The following is a 21,724-nucleotide window of genomic DNA, read 5'->3' on the forward strand; positions in this document are numbered from 1 at the left end:
CCTTCTTAAAGTTTGGGTGAACAGGCTAAACTCGAAGCCGGCCAAATTGTTGTTGTTGTTTTTATTGCCCACAAACAATTTTTTAGACGGAATCAAGTATGAGTAGTATCATCCCAATTACAGCCGAGGAGGATTTACTTAATTTTTTTTGTATCAGTGGCAGGTATCGGCAGCCTCAAAAACTACTCGATACCTTAAAATAAAACCCATATCGGTCTGATACGCTCATCCCTGTTTCATAGAATATTTTATTTAACTATATTCTGACAGGGAAGGTTGGAAACCAAAAGCAAATCAAAAAGAAAAACAGATTTCTTTATCATAGTTTAACAGTAACTTATTATTTTCGTGACTCGTGAAAAAAACACAATTTTTTTTTTTACCCAAATTATTATTATTTTTTTTTTTGTACAAAATGCTAGTAAATTCTCATAACTGCAAATCTACACTGACAACCAAGTAGATAGGTTTGGGGATGTTTCGGGGAGGATCAAGTCGTGTAACTCAAATATTTGATACGTTCCCCGCTGCGTGACTCACGACGCACTGTACGGTGCTTGCGGAATGTGACATATTTACTTCATGTGTCACTGCATGAAATGAAAGCCTTAGTGGCGTGTCACGTTGAATGAGTCGCTCCTGTAGGATTCAATAAAACGGCAACCGATATATATATATATATATATATATATATATATATATATACACGGAGTGGGAGAAAGTCAGATTCTGTTTGTCTTTAAAAAAAGAAAGCAAATCCAGTTGAATTCCAAGTTACATCCTTACTTGAGTTAAGCGAGTCGTTATTTCGTTTGATTTTTTTTTTTTTCTTTGACCTGACAAAATTTGGGATACCACACCGGTTGTATGAAGGGAGTTAAAACACAAAATTTCTTGACAACTCAGCTCTTTGCCACATTGACAAAAAATGTTCCCAAAAAGTTGTGGGCAAACTACGGCCCAGGGGCCACATTCGGCCCGTTAAACGTTTTAATCCGGCCCGCCAAACTAGGAAAAAAAATAATAAATTCTAAATACTGTGGTTTTTTTTCAAAGACATATATTGTTGTAATGCTTTTGTTCACTTTTATTTAAAATTATAATTTTTTCTCGGATGAGGTGAGGTTACCAAAACACTCCATCCATCTGCTCCTGGTCCGGGACCCTCTGTCAAATTTTAGAACCCATTGTGGCCCGCCAATCAAAAAGTTTGCACACCCCTGCGTTAAGCAGTTAAATGCCCCGCCCATTTGAAGTTTGCTGTCAAACTAAACAAAAAACATTTATTTAAAACAAGTGCCTATCACATCATAGGAAGCGCCATGAAGCGGATGACAGGTCCGAATTTCTAAAATTGCCGACTTAAGTCTCACTGGAGTCACGTGACTCATCCTTCGCTGATAACAAACCTTGCGTTCAAGAGGATTTCATCGCGCCATCTGCCACGGACCGCCGCAGGAAATTGCATCAGTGCGGCAGAAACTAAGTCGATTTGAGAAATGTGTTGAAAAGCGAGTGATAAGGTCGATGCGTATCCGGATGACTCGGGCTCGCAGACGGCACTTGATTCAAATGACCGTTATCACAAATTCACACATTCCTTTGGGCGCAATGCGGAAGATTACAGATCACGACGACGACGACGCTTGTTTACCTCGAGCGTTTGGCCGCATTCCGTCTCGTCTGCCCCCTCACCTCACACAAACGCCCAATTTAAAGTGTTTGCATTGAAGTCAATGAGCGGGGCGGGGCTCATTAGCAATTACATGGAGCCGCCACCACCTTGCAAAAACCCCCGACAACATTTTTTTATGAAGACTCGCGTACCGGCATTCTGCAAACTCGCCCGGTTTTGTGTAGGACGAACGCTGACGGCAATTAGAACGGCAGCTAAATCACGACTTGACTCGAGTCGTTAATTTGAATTCTTGCGACGACCCTGGCTAAACCTTATGAAAAACTCCACTTGATTTTAGCCACAATAATTTGGGGCTTGCTTGGAACTTGAAGGTTAAGACTTGAATAATATATAATAATAATGTATATTATCATTACATGTATATATAGATATATATTTTATATTTTTTATATATATTTATTTTTTATTATATATATATATATATTATATGAATATGTATATATTATATGAATATGTATATGTATAGAATATAATATAATATATATTATATGAATATGTATATAATATAATATAATATTATTCACCACTGCTATCGAATATATTCCTCGTCATGACTCAATTTTCCAAACTCTGTGCCTCTTCTGTCACTGTACCAATAAAAAGTGGACGACCACGATGCTAAAATCGGAATATGTACCAAGTTTAATGTGCTTGTGTCGAGGGCTGCTCGATTTATGGAAAAATTATTAATCACGATTATTTTTGTAATAATTGAAATCATGAGAATTCAAAGGATTTTTTGGGGTACAAAACAAAAAATACGTAAAGGGAAATAATATTCAGATAAATCAAATTTATTTTATATTAAAATAATGAAAAAAGGTGCAAATATTTTAATTTGTGGATTGTTTTTTGTATAAAATTACTTACTTTACTTATATATAATAATGTCATATATATATATATATATTTAAAATAATATATATAATTTAGATGATTTTTTTTTACCATTATGTCAATTTTGTAATTGTTGAGACCAAAAAACGGAATTGAATTTCGATTATTTGCAGAGCTCTACTTCTGGCCTTTTTTTTTTTTTAAATCTTTTTTTTTTTGTTTGTTTTTTTTCCCATGAATCAAGACAACCTGTCCTGTCCATAGAAACCACCAAAAACTTTATTGTGTGTATTGAACAAAACCCCTTCCAAACGTCACCATTCAGACAAGAGCGGCTTAACAAACGCAGGAAGGTCATGTCCTGAAAGAGAAATGCTACGCTCGACCACTTTTGGGGAGACAGCATGGGTATTAAGGTCAGAAAAGGAGACGTTGCGTGTCAGAGGGATTTGGTGGCGGGGTTGGGGGGGGGGGCTTCCATGCAGTTTGATCACATACAATAGTTTGATTCTTACTAAAAAAAAAAAAAAAGGGAGGGGGGGTCACTTCCTTGAAAGAGTGCATGATGATGAGCTGCAGTCAGGCAGGGGCGGAAGTGCAATGGAGGGAGGGTGTGTGCGTGCTCGCAAGGATGGGAGGGCGGGGGCTGGCGGGGGCTCATTCAGAACAGCTGAAGAAAGGAGGCGGGTGGCGTCGGAGGGAGGCAGGGGTGGTCCCAACGTGACGTGTGTCAGTCTGTTGAAATGTGTGTGATTGGGCCCGCTTGGCACACACGGGCTACAGAGCGGCAGAAGAGCAACTCCGACTGCAGAACGTGCAACAAGTGAAGGGACGCTGAGAATTCAGCGGAATTTTATTATTTTTGTTTTTTGAAAGACTTCTTTGAATTTCTCTTTGATTTTTGTGGGTTATTTTTTTTTTTTAATTTAAAAACAAAACAGGATTTTTTTATTAATTTTTTTTTTTTAGAGGGACTTTCACAAATGCTCGGGACAATTACCTTAACAGGTAAGCTCAATTGATTTTATTTGTTGCATTTTTTTTTGTCCTTGTGATGAGTTATCCTTACATGTATGTGCATCGCTGAAGGCATTGTTGCCCTGAGGGTGTGGTTGGATCGTAGTGTGCATCTCTTTATCGTGTAGTTCAACTACAAGAGGCGAGTCATTTTAACACAAAATCAAATAATGACTTTTCGGTCATTTTATGTGCAATGATGGTTCTGAATTTAGACCGACTCCTCGTGACCCAATGGGCTGCACTCCTGAGTTTTGTATTTTTTGTTTGCTGGAAAATGACTCTCCTCATCATAACATCTGTCTTTACGACATCAACGAAGAGCAACAGTTGCTTTTTATCATATGCGGAGATGAGCTGAGATTTTTCCACCCCTGCTTTTTTTTTTTTTTTTATCTCCTGTCATAGTTCGGGCCAACTCCCACCGTCTTGTCATGTGAAGCGTTTAATTCGATTAGAAAGGGATAATAATTCCCAGTTGGGTTGTTTGGCTTAAACCACAAAGAGCAGGAAGGGGGGGGTCAATAGAGGGGGGGGGGGGTGTAAAAGAGCGTCGCATGAAATTAATCCCAGCGCTGATTCTTGCACAGTCGTGAGTAATAGATGCGCTCCTTGAGTGTCACAAAAGCGGTTTCTGATTTATTACCGGGGATGAGATGACTACCCGTCGTCCCAAAGTGGCGGCTCGGAGACCCTCGGACCACACCTTAGATTGTGTATGTGTGTGTGTGTTTAGAAGGGGGGGGTGGGGGTCTTTGTCGTTTTTTTTTTCTGGGGGGGATGTGAGAGCAAACTTGGCCTCCTTTTTTTTTTTTTTTTTCGTTTTCTGCTTAACTGACTTCTTTTGTTTGCATAGCTGCTGCCGCACCAGACGAGTCATCCTAAACGGGATTTGCATACATTTGGGTGTAGTTGGTAAACAAGTGTCAGCTTTCCTCTGATCTCTCATCAGTCGTGGAGTAGAGTTACAACTGTGGGACGCGTGATGCGATATGACCGTTTTCCCTTTTCGTACTACCACCATATTCCAGGTGTTTCGTCACAAAACTCAACCTCACCGAAATAAGTTGTTTTTCCTCAAACCTCCAGTCGACAAACCAACCCCCCCTTACGCCTCCCTCCAAAAAGCAAAAGAGCCCGTCCATCCACCTTCTCAACCCCCTGCAGCCTCACCCCCAGAAACATTCTTTGTGGTACACTCGTTATTTAAAGCACACACACCGGCAGCCCCCTTCCCTAAATCAAATCGGCCGTCCCAGGGTGTTTGTGTGTGCCTGTAAAGCAAAACAAAAAAACTAGGGGATCAAAAAGACAGGGAGAGATGCCAGCAGTGTGTTAAATCCACATGGTTCCTGCTTTTATGATCCGTGTAGATACACATGGCCCCATCCGACAAGTCTGACTCGGACTTTTACGACTTTACTTAAGAGGAGGCGGCCGAGTTTGAGTTTGCGTGTTTGCTGATGAACACATTTTGAGATGACGCCCACCCGCTCCGATGGCGCGCCGCCGCCCGGGTGTGACTTTATTTTGTAAATATGCTGAATCTTGTCAGGCTGGCGAGCACAACCGCCACTGGATACCCCCCCCCCCCCAACTACCCCCCCTCACCCCCTTCGCCTTGTTTTCACAGGCCACAGCAAGGGTTAGAGGGCTATTGTGTTGTGCCTTCAAGGAGGCGGGTCCCCATCTATTCCTCTGTGTTGGAATGTGGGTCAAGGGGACTTGAATTCAAAGAGGGTGGGTGTAAGCCTCTCATTGTTTGCGTTTCGAAATGTAAAAGAAGAATTTAGCAGACCGGAACAAAGTGAGACGCTGTTTAGGACAATCTGGAGTACACATTCCTTGCTGGGTCAAATCCAGACATAGCATGTCAAAAATATTATTGACGAAATATAGGTTGCTGTTTTTTTTTTTTTTTTTTTTGCATCAATTCCTCGAAACTTTAAAATGCATCGTTACACTAAAATATCCGAAGAATGCTAGGAAGCTATCATTTAGATTGCGGGCATATTTCTTAGTGTGGGACAAGACCACAGTTGTTATTTTTTAAAATAGCACCACAGAACAGGAGCTTTCCCAAGTTTGGTTTGTTTGGAATTGCAAGTTCTTTTAATAATAGAAGAAGAAAAAGCATTTGGTTTCTCTCTGTTTTTCTTGAAAAGGGGTGTGTGAATGCGTGTAATCGGGTAATGTGATATCTACAAATTAAGACATTTGTGTGTCCCAGAGTATCAGGTGGAGCTGGGAGTGGTAAAGCGAAAAACAAAACAAAAAAATGTGATTTTTTTTTTTTCTGAAATCTAATATAGCTTTGTTTAACATATTTGTTTTGTTCCTTCCTCATCATTCCAGTTGGCCAGCCAGATGGTGTGTCTGTGGCTCAGAAGGAGGACACCTCAGAGACCATGGACACCATCGCGCACGAACAGGCTCCTCAGGTGAACGGCGATAAAGTGGAGAAGGAATCTCCCGACAGCAACGACATCACTCCCGTTGAGGAGAAGGCCGCGGAGGAGAAGCCCGCCGAGACGGGCGAAGTGGGCTTCAAGAAGATCTTCCGCTTCGTGGGCTTTAAGTTCACCGTGAAGAAGGACAAGAGCGAGGAGAAAGAGCCCGTGACGCTGTTGACGGTGAAAGATAAGGACGGAGACGTGGCCAATGGCATCGATGAAGCTGCGAAGGATGAGGCCGCCGTTGTGGGTGTGAACGGTACCGCTGACGAGAGAGAGGAAAAAATAGAGGCGGCCAACACTGAGGCTGAAGATGCCAACAATGCTGAGACGCCAGATGGACCTGCTGAAACTGCGGACGAACCAGCCAAAGAGGAAGGAGCTGAGAAAGAGGGCGAGGCCAGTCCACCACCGCAGGAGGCTGCGTTGTCCCCCTTCAGGAAGCTCTTTAGTACAGGCCTCTTCTCTAACTTGCGAAAGAAATCCAGCATTAAGAGGACAAAAGAGGAGGAGGACAAGGAGGCCGCTGGCGAGGAGGACGACGCTGCTAAGCCTGAGGGCGCGGAACATAAACCCGAGGCGGCGCAAGAAACCAATGAGGAAGGACTGACAACCCAAGAGAAAGAAAAAGCCGAAGACGAGGCCCCGGCATCACCGGAAGATCCTAAACCCGAGCCGAGCTCCGAGTCGGAGGTCCTCGCTGATAGCCCTGCTGCTACTTCTGACGAGACCAAACCAGAAGAGGAAAAAGCAGACAAAGAAAAATCTCCGGCGGAAGTAACCTCTGATCCTGAACTCGTGGCTTCACAAGAGAAGGCCAAGCCCCAAGGAAGCCCCCTAAAAAAGCTTTTCACTGGCGCTGGCTTAAAGAAACTCTCCACGAAGAACAAGAAGAGCAAAAAAGATGCAGAGGTGAAACTGACAGAGTCTGGGGAGCAAGCAGCAGAACTTCAGTCCTCCACCGAGTCCACAGATGCGGCCAAATCTGACAGCGGACCCTCCTCCCCAGAGAAATCAGGAGAGCATGCCGTCGAAGCAGACGCGGCACAGTGTGACTCTGCACAGGAAGCCGAAGGTGAAGTTGTCTCTGATGGAGAGAAGAAAAAGGAGGGAATTGTCGCCTGGTCTTCCTTCAAGAAACTAGTGACACCCAAGAAGCGTGTGAAAAGACCTTCTGAGAGCGATGAGGAGGTCACGAGCGAGAAAGCAGCAAAGTCGGCAACCTTGTCGTCTTCTGAAAGCGCTCCATTAGCGGACAACGGTGCCGAGGAGGAAACTAAAGAGGACAAACCCTCCGAGGACGAGAGTAAGACTGAAAATGCTGACGAGAAACTGGTCAGCAGCACAGAGGAGCCCAAAAAGAAAATGGACACGTCTGTCTCCTGGGAAGCTCTGATGTGCATGGGAGGACCCAAAAAGAGGACCAGGAAGACTTCGGACTCTGATGATGAGGAAACCAAGATTGAAGAGGAGAGGCCCGCGCCTGCCGCAGACGATGCGAAGCAGGACGACAAAAGCGAGGCAGCTGTGGTGAGTTCTCAAAGCGTCGAAGGCGAAGGAGAAGCTGCTTCCTCCCCGGAACCTCCGAGTAGCCCACCTGAGAGGGAGTCCGCCTGGGACACGCTGAAACGCATGGTCATGCCAAAGAGTAAAGCAAAACCTGAAGAGAAGACCGAGGAAAGTCCCGAACAGGTCCAGCCAGAAACCGAAGCGCCAAAAGATGAGTCGTCATTCTCCCTGAGAAAGTTCTTCCCCGGTCTCCGGAAGAAAAAGCCGGAAAAACAAGCCTCCACCGAGAGCGAGGAGGACTCTGACACCCCGGCTGTGGTTCCGCTCTCAGAGTATGACGCGCAAAACGAGGCCGTCCAGGAACAGCCGGCGGAGGAAACCGCAACCACAGCTCAAGTATCCCCCGAAGAGAGATCGCCTTCCTGGATCGCAGCCATGGTGGATCGGGGCGATGACAAGAACGATCAGCTGAGCGACATCACAGAAGAAGCTGAGAATATCGCCACGCCCAAATCGGTCGACACTGACAATACGGAGGATGACGCCGAAGAACACGTTGATCCGCCCCCAAAACCTGTAGGACGGAAATTATCCATAGCTGAAGTTGCTCAAGCTCCTCCTTCAGAAACCGCCACCAGCGATCCCGAGGAACCCAAGGACGAGCATGCGCAGGAGCGGGTGGCAGCCATTGAGGCGCAAATCAGCGAAGTCCCGCCCAAAACGACTGCGATCTGTGAAGACGCTCCGGTTGTGATTGCCTCCGAAGGATACGAACCACCTTTGCAGCGTGCCGATTCCGAGTCTCTCCGCCTGCTGGAGCCTCATGCCCGAACCGAGGCCATGACCATCTGCACCGGCCTGGGAACCAAGGAGATTGCCAAACTCGCTCTAGAGAAACCCGCCACTCCCATCACGGCGTGCGTTTCTGTGATCACCGACCCTATGAGCACTGAGGTCCTAGTAGAAGAAGAGTCGATAAAACTGGAGGAGGCCGTCATTAAAGAAGATGCACTGTTGAGCGCCCAAGTTCAACAAGTGAGAAATGCTGAGATAGAGCCCACGGAAATCTCAGAAAGAGAAACATTAGACGTCCAAACTGCTGAGGAGAACTGTGAACCCGAGCCCCCAAATGTCGCGATCGTCAACGTTTTGCCTGAGCCGCAAGTTGTCGAGATCGCCACGAATATGCCGAACGATGCTCCGATCGATCCCATCACGCCGACGGTGGAAGTCCAGGTCTTACAGAACGGGGACGTCACTGAGCAGAACGTGAAAACCGACAACGAGCAAGAACATGCCTGCGAAATCGTCGCGCCGAGTGAGCAGGTTTGCGTCATCGCAGAACCCGTCGTTTTCGTCAACCCGCCCTGCGCCGACCAAGTGACGACCTCCGACACGTCTGAACCACAAGTCGTTGATAATCAGGAGTCAAGTCAAATTGAAGCCCAGAGCGTGGTCATCGCCCAGTCAGTCATTCAGGATGCTGTGGAGAAAGTTTCAGAACAGCCCAAAACCCCAAACAGCGCCGCAACCCCCGTCCAGGCGGTGATCACCACGGAAAAGGAAATCGAGATCTCGGCCGAGCCCCCCGTCATCACCGACACGCCTACCCCTATCACCAAAGAAAAAGCAGCAGAGAAGCCTCTTTTCGTCGCCACGGAGTGCGAAACAGTTCCGCTTGAGGTGGCCGAGATCCTCAACGGGTCTGCAGTTGAAGACGAGGAACCCGAGAGAGGCTTCAAGAAAGCCGTGGAGGTAACCGCAAGTGAAGAATTTGTCATCGAGGAAGAAGTCGTGGAGATGATTGGCGAGAATCAGACCGGCAACCAACTGGAGGCCGTGAAAGAAGAGATGGAAGACGAGAAACCGCAACAAGAGGAGAATGAAATCCACATCCCCGTCCAGGTGGTCCTGCAGACCGCGCAGGTCCTCGAGGAGGAGGCCATCAAAGAGGAGGTGGCGGAGGAGTTCGGCAGCAACGGCCCCGTAGACGGCAAAGGAGACCGGGAGACGAGCGAGGAGTCGGAAAGTCTCCCGGCGGAGGAGAGGACGCCGTCAAAATGCGCCGAGGTGATGGCGCAGGTGATGGAGGTGATCGAAGAGGCGGTGAAGGAGATCCAGCCCGTGTCCGCTGAGATCACACCGGCGTCGTGAACAGGTGAGGAGGAGCGCACAATTCCTTCGTTAACCCTTCAAACCACTTTCACATCTTCGTTTATTATCTTTTTTTAACATCAATGAGCTCTACTTTTATTAGAGAAGTCGGGTGGGGTAGGGGGGTGGGGGGATTTCTCCGGCCAGATGAAGAAGCTTTTCTACAGGCGCTGAGTTACCAGGGAACCTTTGATATCAAAGTAGGAATGCTGTTGTTGACCCCTTTGTCGGCCGGGGTCTTAAAAGGAAGTGGTGTGTGTGAGGGGGGAGATGAACTTGTGTTGAAAGACTGATTATGATTCCCCCCCCCACCTACACCGTCCACCCCCTCCCCTTCCATCAGCCCTCCTCCACTCTGTCAGACTTTTGGAGGCGGTACTTTCTTCCATTAAAGAACACACTGGCTCAGGAAATTTTAGCTTTGATATGCCGACTGGGACGTGTTTTTTTTTTTATTATTATTAAAGAGCGGCCTTTTTGTTCTAATTTTCAATGTCTGCTGTTATTGTACTGTCGTTTATTTAAGGGGAGGTGGGGAAGTGGATGTAGCAGCATAAAGTGCGGAAGTGGAAATCAGGGACGGGGGAAGACAAAATATGATCAAAGAGAAAGAATGTTAAATATTCTAGAGCCCCGTTCGTACAGTCTTGAATTGTTTAAGCACCGCGTCAGGAGGTTGTTCACTGATAGCTTCATGGGTCCCAAAATGTATTTTTGATGCCGATTTAAAAAAAAAAACAACAAAAAAAAAAAAACGTATTTTTACTTACTTTTTTTGGTAGCATATGAGCTTTTTTATTTTTAGATATTTTCAAAGTTTGACTTCTAAAAACTTGCAAGAGAGACTTATAGCTCTGACGCTTAACAATTTTTTTTCCACCTGTTGCTCAATTCATAAGTATTATTAAATATATATTCTATTTTATTTATTTTTTAATTTTTTATGTCAAAATTTGTTGACCAATGTATTTATTTATATATTTTGTGTAAATAATTATACACTAGACAACATGGCGCCACAACTGCCGACCAGTACAAGTCTGAGGGAAAGCGATGTTATCTGAAGAATTTCTATTACTGTTCATATGAAATTACTCTTTGTGTCAAGAATAATTGCTTTCAGCAATTTATAGTTATCATCGTAGCATACTTATTGTAGCAATCATGGAGAGGCAATGGAAAAAGTTCGCAAAATAAATTAGCATGTACAGTATTAATACAAAAGTTTAATTTTCGGCTTCCATATCTGCACATAAACCAATACAAGCGTTACTTTGGCGCCATCGTGTGGCAAGATATTGAAATTACTTGAGAATTGTCATCCAGCGGCATTTACAGTACTCCATACGGTTAAACATTTTGGGATTGCTTTAGAAATGACTAAACAACAACTTGCCTGTAAACGGAGAAAAATAGTTTTTGTATGTCCCTAACATCTCTCCTTGCCCCTCCCTTAGATGAAGATTCAGCAACGTTGCCTGGGAAACCAGGACTAGAGTGATACAAGGAAGAAACGGAGGGGATGTTTGGTTACGACTACCTACTGACAGGCTGGGAACAGGCTCCGCCCCTTCCTGCCCTGCGAGAGACTTGAGTCACCGAGCTTCCTGTCCACCACCCATCCAACCCCAATTTCCCTGCATCCAACCGAGCCCCACCCAACAAAATGTGCCCGGTCTGTCTCCACAACGAGGCAAACAAGAGGACGAGTGTTTACCTGCGTGTGTGTGTGCTTTTAATGGTGTATAGGCGTGAGAGAATATCAGAAGGTAAACAGATTGTATATTGTATTTATATCGTGAATATTCCTCCAATCACTCTTTTCATTTTGAGCCCAATTGTTTTTTTTTTTTCATCACACGTAAAGATTATTTTTTTAAGAAGCAACAAGTCATTACCAAAGCTAATTGTTGCATCAAACAAAGGGTGGAGGTCATTAATATTATTCAAATGTTTTGTAGCAGATGTGGTACAAACTGTGATATTGTCAGTATGATAAATAATTGGAGTAAATGCCCTCACGTTTCATGTAGATGCTGCCTAATTTACTGTGATAGAAACTTTTTCACGCATCTTTTTATCATAACACATTGAAATATTATAATATCAGCCATGGTAAAAAAAAAAACAAGTTGGAGGTTAACGAGAGTGCATTAATTAAAGAATGCGAACCACCAATAAGACAGCTTATAAAACAGTTATTCTTTAAAAAAAAAAAAAAAAAAAAGGTAAAGTTGAATCATTGGCTGACACCAGCAAGCGTTATGACCAAATGAGAAAACACATTTATTAAGTTGTTTTTTTTTCACTTTACATAAATATCCCCCCCAAAACTCGTTTGTACCCTCTCGGTCAGCTTTGACTTTCACTGTGAGCCTGTTAACATTTGTACAGATGATGTGTATACGCTTGTATGTACTGACAAAGTCTCTTGTTCTAACAACTAATATGCTTCATTCTCCGTAATATTCACATAAGCATGGTTTTAACTGTCTTTTTGTATTTTACAAGCTGTTAATAGTACGGATACACAAACGTGTCTATATTTCATTCAATAAAGTTTAGAAGGTGGGGGAAAACGAAGTGTGTGCTTTTTTGTGTTTATTCATCCTTGTGATGCAGCAACACATGTAGACAAACAATATTTACTTAGTAGCATAAAGACTTTATCCTCTTCAAAGTACTGCTAGATTGCTGTTTTTCTCACCTTTCCAACTTTTTGGGGGCGGGGTCAGCTCAAATTAATTTAGTTGGGGAAAGATGATTTAAAATATGGGTGCATTGAGTTGCAACTGCGGTCAAAGAGTGGATTACACCCTTATCTCAAGGCACCTCTGTATAGCAAATAAAATTTCTCCTTTCAAATGATGAAAAATGCAATTAGTAATCAGCTCTTGCCCTTAAAATATGTTTTTAATAATTAGAAAATGACAATACACTATAGGGGCGTGGTCTATTGAGGGACGTCAGGAGCTGCAAAACTATGAATGCTAATAATATGATCCCATCTCAGTTTGCTCATGCTTTCAATTTTATTTCATAATTTTATTTTCATAATGTTGAGTCTTTAAATGTTTAAGAAATAGATCAGCATCAAACCAACATATGTTTTTCTACTGTTTTCGTGTGATGATTAATACTGAAATATTCCGATGGCGGGTTTCATACCCTTCGTCATGTAAAAGTAGAGCTTTGGCGCTCTCTAGTGGCATTTTGAAAATTAGCAATCTCGACTGAGATTAGCTTTTTGTTGGGGAAGAGGCGGAAGGAATTACAAAAAAATCGTTGCTTTTACACGCCAGTTCCGGTGCTTTTTTTTCTTCCCGAAATCAAATCAGCTATAAACCATTTATTTTTACAGGTGATGTTGGACTATAAGTAGTATATACCGACTAGACAAAATACGATATAATTTTACAAAATACTTTTCAACATTTTGGGGGGGTCGAACACAATTATTTTTTTAAATAAAAATATATCAATTAAAAACACCCAGAATAGACTTTTGTTTATAAAATAAATGATCTCCCCTTTTGTCCTAAAGTGTAGCATTCGTATAGTTGTAGTTGACAAAACTAAAAGCGATACAGTAGACAAGTTAAAAATAAAAAATATTGAAAAATACAATTTCAATTTTAATTGTAGATGTGGTGACTGCTTCTGACCATGCGGGTTAAATTATTTTATTTTTTCTAAATGTGACGAAACAGCTTCGGCTGGTCGCCCACACACATTGGCCACGTCACTAACGTACGCAACTGCTTCGAATGAATAGGGGAAAGTTAAAAAATAACTAAAGAGCAGGCAGGGCACCTCATCATGAGAGGGAATATTTCCAGTCATAAAATCAACTTAAATGGCTCAGCATGTGGCAGAATAGGTTCAATTCGTGTCATAAACGTGACTTTTCAGGATACAAATTGAATCCTCAAATGGCGCCTACGCAGCCAATCAGGCGGGTTGGGGCGCGCATGCGAAATGGCGCTCGGTATGTTTGGAAACCCTCGAAAATGGGGATATTTGAGTGTTATCGTTGGTCAAGCTGATTTTTAAATGTGATTTTAAAAAAATCGGGGAGTGTAACATAAACAGGTGTAAAATGGTAATTTTTCAATAGAAGTGTTTGATTGGGCTAAAACGGCGTTGTCGAAATGTGGCTACAAACGTCGAGCCTGTGAAAATGCAACACCACATTAATTAAAAAATAAATATCGTTCCATGTTTAAATATTGGCATTAATCCATCATAAAACAGAAGAAAAACTACAATACTTGTTTAGAACGACATGGCACACCCTTTTACACGCCTTTTGTGCTTTGCATTTCAAGATTTCCCAGCTTTTGACGCGCACCTGAAGGCGGCACAGTAGTAAGCTCGTGTGTGAGCAGTGTAGAGGAAGTGGCGCCCGATGTGGGTCCGCACCTTTTCCGGTAACACAGCACCGCGGGCCGAGGGGAGGGAGAGAGCGAGTGAGAGCGCTGAAGAGAATCCAGACAGCGGCGGAGAAAGGGTCCGGGCACCGCGGGGAGGACGATAGCCGCATAGGTGAGTCGAGTTCACCCCACTTTGATACGTCGAAACCGGGAGCTCTTCTTCTCTTCCGCTTCAAAGTTGTCGTCCTCCGCCCTGACACCCCTCCCTGCTCTTGTGTCACACACAGGCGGGGAAAAAGAGAGAAGAAACTCGGATGAATTAGTGACATTTTCGGCCCTTGTTCCGCTCCACGTACCGCTGTAGCAGAACGAAGGGGATTCCGAAGCCGTTTCTCGGGGAGTTACGAGCAGCTGCTACGCTACCGCGGTGGTGAATTTCGTCGACAGGCCCCGGGGGCAAGTGTGGACAGTCGGCGGCCGAGGAGGAAGTGAGAAGCCCGGGCTTTGGTCTGGGCCTGCCTCCGTGGAAGAAGGCGTCGAGACGTTCGTGGAAATGTGGATTCTGAAGGGCACAGGTTAGACTGAAGCATCGTCACAGTTTCCCCTCAAGGGCTAGACGCACACCCACTCAGGTCACATCACCACACTGTTGCGTCCGAGAAGCTTTTTTTATTGTTATTGCTTTTCTAAAACTATTTATGCACGGTGAACACGATGGGGAAAATGCTGTCCAAGATCTTTGGCAACAAGGAGATGAGAATACTGATGCTTGGACTTGATGCGGCGGGCAAGACCACCATCCTGTACAAGCTGAAGCTGGGACAGTCGGTCACCACCATCCCCACGGTGGGCTTCAACGTGGAGACTGTCACCTACAAGAACGTCAAGTTCAACGTGTGGGACGTGGGCGGCCAGGATAAGATCCGTCCGCTTTGGCGACACTACTACACGGGAACGCAGGGCCTGATCTTCGTGGTGGACTGCGCCGACCGGGACCGGATCGACGAGGCCCGGCAGGAGCTCCATCGCATCATCAATGACCGGGAGATGCGCGACGCCATCATTCTGATCTTCGCCAACAAGCAGGATCTGCCCGACGCCATGAAACCGCACGAGATCCAGGAGAAGCTGGGTTTGACGCGCATCCGTGACCGTAACTGGTACGTGCAGCCCTCGTGCGCCACATCCGGCGACGGACTCTACGAGGGCCTCACCTGGCTTACCTCAAACTACAAATCTTAACCCTGCTCGGAGATGACGCCTCCTTTCTAGCAATTATATCCTTGTTTTAATTCCCCATTTTTGATCACTCAGTATTAGGGTTGTAAAGGGGTGGACGTGTTCCAGTAAATTTCCATGAGAAGTTCAGCTCGGAAATTTGGGAAACGCAGCGTATCACAAACTATCCGCTTATTTTTTTGTTGTTGTTATTTTTGAGTAGGACCTGCCATGTTTAATATAAATAATTGCTTTAATGCGAACCCGCTATGTTGAACTGAGTGGAGGCGCTTCGTTGAGTCAAGCCATAGCCTTGTTTAATCGAAAAGTGCTTTGGTGCCATCTTGTGGCAAACTATGGGCAATTACAAACCATTTTGGGTGGATGTCAATTACTATTTGTGAATTTTTGCGAATTGTGTGGGCTTAACTGTATTCCAGATTGGGAATTTTCGATTTGTATCGATTTCAATTTTTGGGAGCTAACTGGCAACTGAGGCTACCGCATTGAATTATTTTGTCATGTATGCAAAATAGCTCGCTGGTACCTCAAATTTTGATTTGTAACACAAAGCAATACAATAATTTGACCAAGCGGGAACTTGAAAAACTAAGGTTGTGTGCTTGTAAATCAAGGGACACTGCACGTGCATGGAATCTGGTCAGGATTGCACTACAATAAAATTTGCCTACTTTTGTTTTAGTTTCCTATTAAGAGCCAACCTTTATTTTTTTTTTAATTCCGTGAACCCATGCATGTTCACAGAGTGACAGATTTATATTTGCGGAAACCACCTTTTTCACCGTTTTTTTTCCTGTTCCTCCGCTTATTTGCGATTTCTTCTTTTTCATTTTTTAATCTTTTTTTATAGCACTTATATTGAGCATGAATTTTTATTCACGGATTTTCTCAGTTCAAGTCACGTTCTCCACTGTGTTCCCATTAATTTCCATGGAACATTTCCACCTCACAACCCTTCTCGCTATAACCCCCAAATTGATTTTTCTTTTACTTTGCTTTGCTCTTATTTGCAAATTTCCCACCACGACATTCAGGAATCTCGCCCCCGAGTATTCCGGCTACATATCCAAAGGTTGTGAGAGTCTTTTGAGGACAGAACATTTGCCTTTATCAGCAACGTTTTCGAAGAATGTCTTTTTTTTTTTTTTTTTTTCCCCTCATTTCCCGGACCTCGACAACAAGAAGTGATTGTACACCTTTTGGACGTTGGATATTCACACACTGTGATATGGATCTATATATTTTTTTGCTCATTGTCTCACACAGATCTTCCATGTTTGTAGTTTCAGCTGCCTTAATACACGCACACACAAAAGTCTTTTTCAGGGGAGGTCAGTTCTTTGTTGCACTTGTTAGTTTGACCTTTTTAGTCCCAGCCAAGTGTTTACCACCTCCATGTTGGTGCTCGAATGACCCATGTTCCTCTTCATCGTCATCATACTTTTGTTTTACGCTCTTTGTTTGTTTTTTTTTTTTTGTTTTTTTTTTTGCTATGCTGATTTGAAGTAATAAAAAAAAAAAAATAACATGATTATATCCACACCATTGCAGAAGTGGCGCTTTTTTTCCACTGAGGAAGCGACAACGGCGGCGTGAGTCACCGCCTCGCATCACGCCGCGAATAAATGATGACAAGTCAGCTTAAACACGGTCGCTTCAGAGGATGTGCACGCATCTGATGTGGAAGTGAGTTCATAGGTTGGCGTTCCGAGGCGACAAAGTATGTGCGGCAATCGCGTCCGGCGAGGGTTGTCGAGGAGCGTGATAGTTCAATGAAAGCAGTTGCGTGTGTCATTGGCAGGAAGTGACGCATAAAAAAAAAAAAGAGGTTCTTGAATATCAGATACTGTCACAGAAGTAAGAATTGGAAAATAAATTCTGTTGATTGTAGTTTTTTTATTTTGTTAAAAAAAAAACAAAAGTATGGTGTTTAACACCAAAAGGTGTTAAAAAAAATCAACTTTTTTATTAATCTACAGTTACTATGAAATAAATAAATACTTGTATATTTAAAAAAAAAATAAGTGTAACAAAATAATAAATTGATACTTAAAAGTGTTGAATCCAATTTCAATTTCCTGCATTGCACATATTTAATTTTAGAAGTACCCTGACTATTTTAATTTTGCCACGATCAGTTTGAACTTCCGCTCTCTTGATGAAAAGTGTTAAGTGTGAATTATGGCTGCAAATTCTTGCAAAACTCGATCAGTATCGGCTTCAAACCTAAACGGCTCTGAGTATAAAGATCATCGGGTCAGGAATTTCTCTGCTCTGGGAATGCTGGCTTGCTATCTGCCGTGCGTTTGGAAAGGCCGTGTTTGTTCTCTTGAAGTTTGCCCTGCTGCTGACTCGCACGAATACCGACGCTTGCCGGCCCCTCCGCCTTCCAGCACTTGCTGGCAATCATTTGTATTGTCACCGTTTTTTTTAAAATTTTTTGGAGTCCGCCTGTCAGCTTCACATGTGACACTTCTCTCAAACATTCAAAGCGCTTCAGTGACACTTTGTTTCACTTCCTTGGTGAAAGTAACGCTGCGGAAGTGCATCGTTACGGCTTAAATAAATGTGGGCGTGATTTTATGCTGTTAATTAATTTGCTAATTAGTCGTGAAATAACAGAGGAAAAACAATTACATGTCCTAATTATTATTTAAAAAAAAAAAAGCCACAGATTTACTACTATACTCTAATTTGCCACTTCCTCACTTTTGATCGTAATCTTCCATCAGTTCTTCATTCAGTCGGCCAGACAGGAAACCATCGAGCAAGTGCAGGCAGTTCACTCATTAAATAGTTTAACAATTAGTGCGCCCCCCCTTGTTGTTGCTATTGTCTGGAATGTGAGAATTTCCTGTAGAACCATATTTGTCGACGGAAACCGGGTTTCAAAATGTGCCGCATGTTATCGAAGCATTTACGAAGGTCATTTTTGGGAGGGGGGAGACAAAACGAAGCACTGAATAAGACTTAACCATTTTGGAAAATAATCTACTCGCGATTTATGCCCCCCCCCAATATCGCCATTGCGATTTACTTATCGATAATCCGTTCTTTTAAGGTGTGACGTGACTAAATTCGCTTGCACATTGCCTACGACGGTGCCAACGAGACGGTTCATCCCCCCCATATTAACCATGACGAGCCCAAAATAAACGGCGCTAATCATGAGCCATCTGTTGTGTTGTCGTGCACGTGGGCGGCTTGTGTGTTGTTGTTGTTGTGTGTGTGTGACAGGTCACTGGCAGGTGGACACAGAACGGGTCCCGTCCGCGAGAAACCTGACAGATTCCCCCACTAACGTAAGTCCTCTTTCATTTCCTATCCCTGCTCAGGTGTTTCCTGTTTCGTTGCATGGCGCGTTCACGCCTCAGAGGCGCGTAGTTCGGATTCTTTGTACTCACACAATTGTATACGGTGAGAATATGATTGGTTGGTTGGTCAGTAGGACAGTTAATTTGTTGTGTCTTGACTTTGTGACTCATTCGCATCTTACGGCAGCCATGCAAATCCGGAAAGAATAACGCACCCAAAAAAAATAAAAAAAATCAGATAACGTTATAAAAGTGAAATAAATCGCTAGTAATAATGTTTAATCAAGGTAAAAAAAAAAAAAAATAATTAAAAATACAATCAAGAAATTACCCCAGAATGAGCAAGAAAATGGGCGAAAAAGTCATAAAACTAGTCTAAAAAAAAAGGTAAAAGGGCGCAAAATGTAAAATAAAATAAAAAAGAAATTAGTAAAATGGAAAAGTTAAGGATGTAAATTAAAAATGTAAAATCCTTATTTTTTAAATAAATGTGTCTTTATCTGAACTGAATTTATTTACGCTGCGCTTTCTCAACAGCCTCACCTCTGGCACATTTTTTCTTTATTTTCGCAAAAAAAAAAAAAAAAAAAATTCTTTCCACCTCACAATGTTTTGTACGGAGGCACTGATGTGCCGTTAATTGACGAATGTATTCTAATAATCATTGTTCAAATTAGATTTTGTTCCACATGAAAAATAATGACTATTTATAATTGCTCTTATCAGACTAATAAATGGTGCGACGTTCTTTTAGGCCGCATGCGCATCATCAAACGAATGGCTACAAAGGCCAGTCATGTGACCCTCAACTGCACTTTCTATGCTTCCTATTCCGGACTCAAATGACTTCTTTATCTTCCCGGCTCACATGATCCTCGCCGTAATCTTCGGTCTTAAGTTTAGCAAGGCCACACAAACACATGCTCTCAAATAAATAAATAAAATGTGTGTGTGTGTGTTAGTGAGTAGCTGCTACTACGAAACCATTTACTCCACTTAATTGTGTCATTCATGTTATGCGTGCGTATGCAATTAGTTTTTCCCTGTTGGCAGCCAATAATTACCACAGAGGCCGGCTTTGTTGTGCCACCGGAGGAATATGCTGAGCCATCATTGGCACTCACACACACACACACTCTCACATTGCGACAAACCTAATGACATTTAATTATATAATTCTCCATGCAAAGAAATCCACCCGTTTTCCACTCAGCATTGCCAGTCCCTTCAGGAGCACAATAAGAGAAATACCTTTTCTTTGTTTGCGCACGTCTCCATGGCAACCCCGACAAAAGACTCAGCGGCAGACGGCTGCGTCACGTTCAAGTCGTCTCCACTCACTACAAAAAAAAAAAAGACCTCCCCGTATCAGGTTTCTTGAAGGTATGTTTTTTGCAGACTTTTGACACCGAGTGCTACTTAAAATGTCTTCTTGAATTTATGAGTTGTCACGTTTGCTGTGTTGAACTGATCAGTCACACTTATACCCCCAAAAGTGACGACACATAAAAAAGGGCCAAATAAACTGAAAAATGTATTAAAAAAAAAAAAAATTGAAATTTTCGATGTCAGTTTGGTATCCGTTTCACAAATTTTCTGGTGCATTGAAGTTCTGTGTCCTTCACCAACTCTGCTCTTTCCTCAGCGAGGAGAAACATTCTCCTGAGGTGACATAATTGAAGTCAGAGAAGTTGAGTCACTTGCTCGGCGACACAAAGCGCTCCTCATCGTGAGCATAAATAATGCAGTTCAGCTGGTGGAGTTTGGACGCGGCCTTCTTTGCTCTCACTTGGCTTGCGAAACAAGCACAGGGAAAGAGGAGTCCTAGTGGAGGAGGGTGTGACCTTAATCCCGCAGCGGGAATGTAAATGCGCATCTGGTCCTGCCAGTTTCTACCAGCCGGATTTCACAATTTAAAAGCAAACACTTGAGCGCAACGTTTGGTTTGTTCGCTTTGAATTTCTGAACGGGTGTGTCCGTGGGTTTGCGCTGTGGATTAGTCAGTGCGTGGCGTCAAACCATGAAATGGCATCAAAAAAGTCTTGGAGTTGCTTTATTAGACCTGCGTGTCCGTGGTTAAAGGCGACATATTTGCGCAGTCAAATGCATGTCGCTAAGTGAACCCGCGGCAATGTTTAACTTGAAATGGGCACACAGTACATGATGTCTTGTCAATATTTAAACCAAATTGACTTAAACAAATGTACTGTCTAGCCACTTCTCTTGGGTATGGACACGATATCGTTAGCGGTTAGCGCGACTGTCTCACTATCGAGCAGTCCTGGCCTGCTTGTGTGGCGTTTTTTGTGTTCTTCAGCATTCCAAAAACATGATGACTCGGTCCGTAGCAAGATTTTTTATTTTATTTTTTTTCCATCTCTGCGTCCCGCTACGGCCTGGTGCAAAGTGACTCGCGGCCCGGTACGGGTCCACGACCCGCTGGTTGGGGACCACTGGATTAAATGACTTCACCAAATATATTGTTTCTTACTTAAAGTAGAGGTCAACCCCCAAAAAATATTCATTTTAATATGTTAATAATGTGCCTTCAAAAGTCTAAATATGGAATTATGGAAAATGAGTTAAGCAGCAAAGCCACCTGATTTTAGACATCTTAGTTGGCGGCCAGTTAGTCACTTTTGTCGACTGAAAATGACATCACAGTCGCTCAGGTAACGGCACATCACGGCTCAGCTTCTTTCTGAAGATATATATATATATATATATAATTTGTTTTCATTTTAGGAGCATTTGTACTTAACACTTAATTTTGCTTATAATAATAGTATTAACTTAACAGCGATATGCCAGTTGCGTCACAGCACCACCACGTTTTCGTGCACTCAAGTCAGCACACGTTAAACTACACGACCAGAGCGTGCATGAAGAGACGAGATGAAGCCTGTCACACCGCCATATAGGGACTGAATTACTGACATCCAAATTATGTCCAGAATAACCTGTTACCAACACAATTTCAATAAGTTGTTACTAAGGAAACTAGACTTTTCATTAACATTTATACAATCTGGCTAAACTGGGAAGCCTGTCCTTGTTCTGGGCCCACTGCAGCAGCAGTTTCTGCATTGTGGCCATTCGTGATATTCGCATGTTTTTCGCACTTTGTAT

The 21,724-nt window shown here is 43.2% G+C and overlaps 2 protein-coding genes across 3 annotated transcripts in view; both read left to right on the forward strand.

The window, feature by feature from the left end:
- akap12b (A-kinase anchoring protein 12b) overlaps positions 1 to 12,252 on the forward strand; it is a 31,623-nt gene extending 19,371 nt beyond the window's left edge. The window contains exons 1-3 of one of the 2 annotated variants that reach the window (XM_088286392.1): positions 3,493 to 3,544; positions 5,909 to 9,673; positions 11,127 to 12,252. In XM_088286392.1, the coding sequence (XP_088142518.1) occupies positions 3,520 to 3,544; positions 5,909 to 9,669 (3,786 nt within the window). In that variant the 5' untranslated portion in view covers positions 3,493 to 3,519 and the 3' untranslated portion in view covers positions 9,670 to 9,673; positions 11,127 to 12,252. Of the gene's footprint in view, positions 1 to 3,492; positions 3,545 to 5,908; positions 9,674 to 11,126 lie in introns of those variants that run through there. The other variant, XM_088286391.1, reaches the window with a different exon arrangement.
- A 1,789-nt stretch (positions 12,253 to 14,041) lies between these two features.
- Positions 14,042 to 16,821, forward strand: LOC148316636 (ADP-ribosylation factor 6). The gene is made up of 2 exons (XM_088286272.1): positions 14,042 to 14,214; positions 14,330 to 16,821. Exon 2 carries the CDS (start codon positions 14,757 to 14,759, stop codon positions 15,282 to 15,284), a length of 528 nt encoding a protein of 175 aa, XP_088142398.1. The 5' UTR covers positions 14,042 to 14,214; positions 14,330 to 14,756; the 3' UTR covers positions 15,285 to 16,821.
- Positions 16,822 to 21,724: the final 4,903 nt, after the last annotated feature.

This window comes from Idiotropiscis lumnitzeri, chromosome 21 (assembly GCF_059441095.1).
Source record: "Idiotropiscis lumnitzeri isolate Australia: NSW breed Sydney's pygmy pipehorse chromosome 21, RoL_Ilum_1.0, whole genome shotgun sequence".
NCBI classification, from domain to species: domain Eukaryota; kingdom Metazoa; phylum Chordata; class Actinopteri; order Syngnathiformes; family Syngnathidae; genus Idiotropiscis; species Idiotropiscis lumnitzeri.

Excerpts from the sequence above, each read along its gene's own strand:
- LOC148316636 (XM_088286272.1), top strand. The coding sequence starts at position 14,757 with ATGGGGAAAATGCTGTCCAAGATCTTTGGCAACAAGGAGATGAGAATA.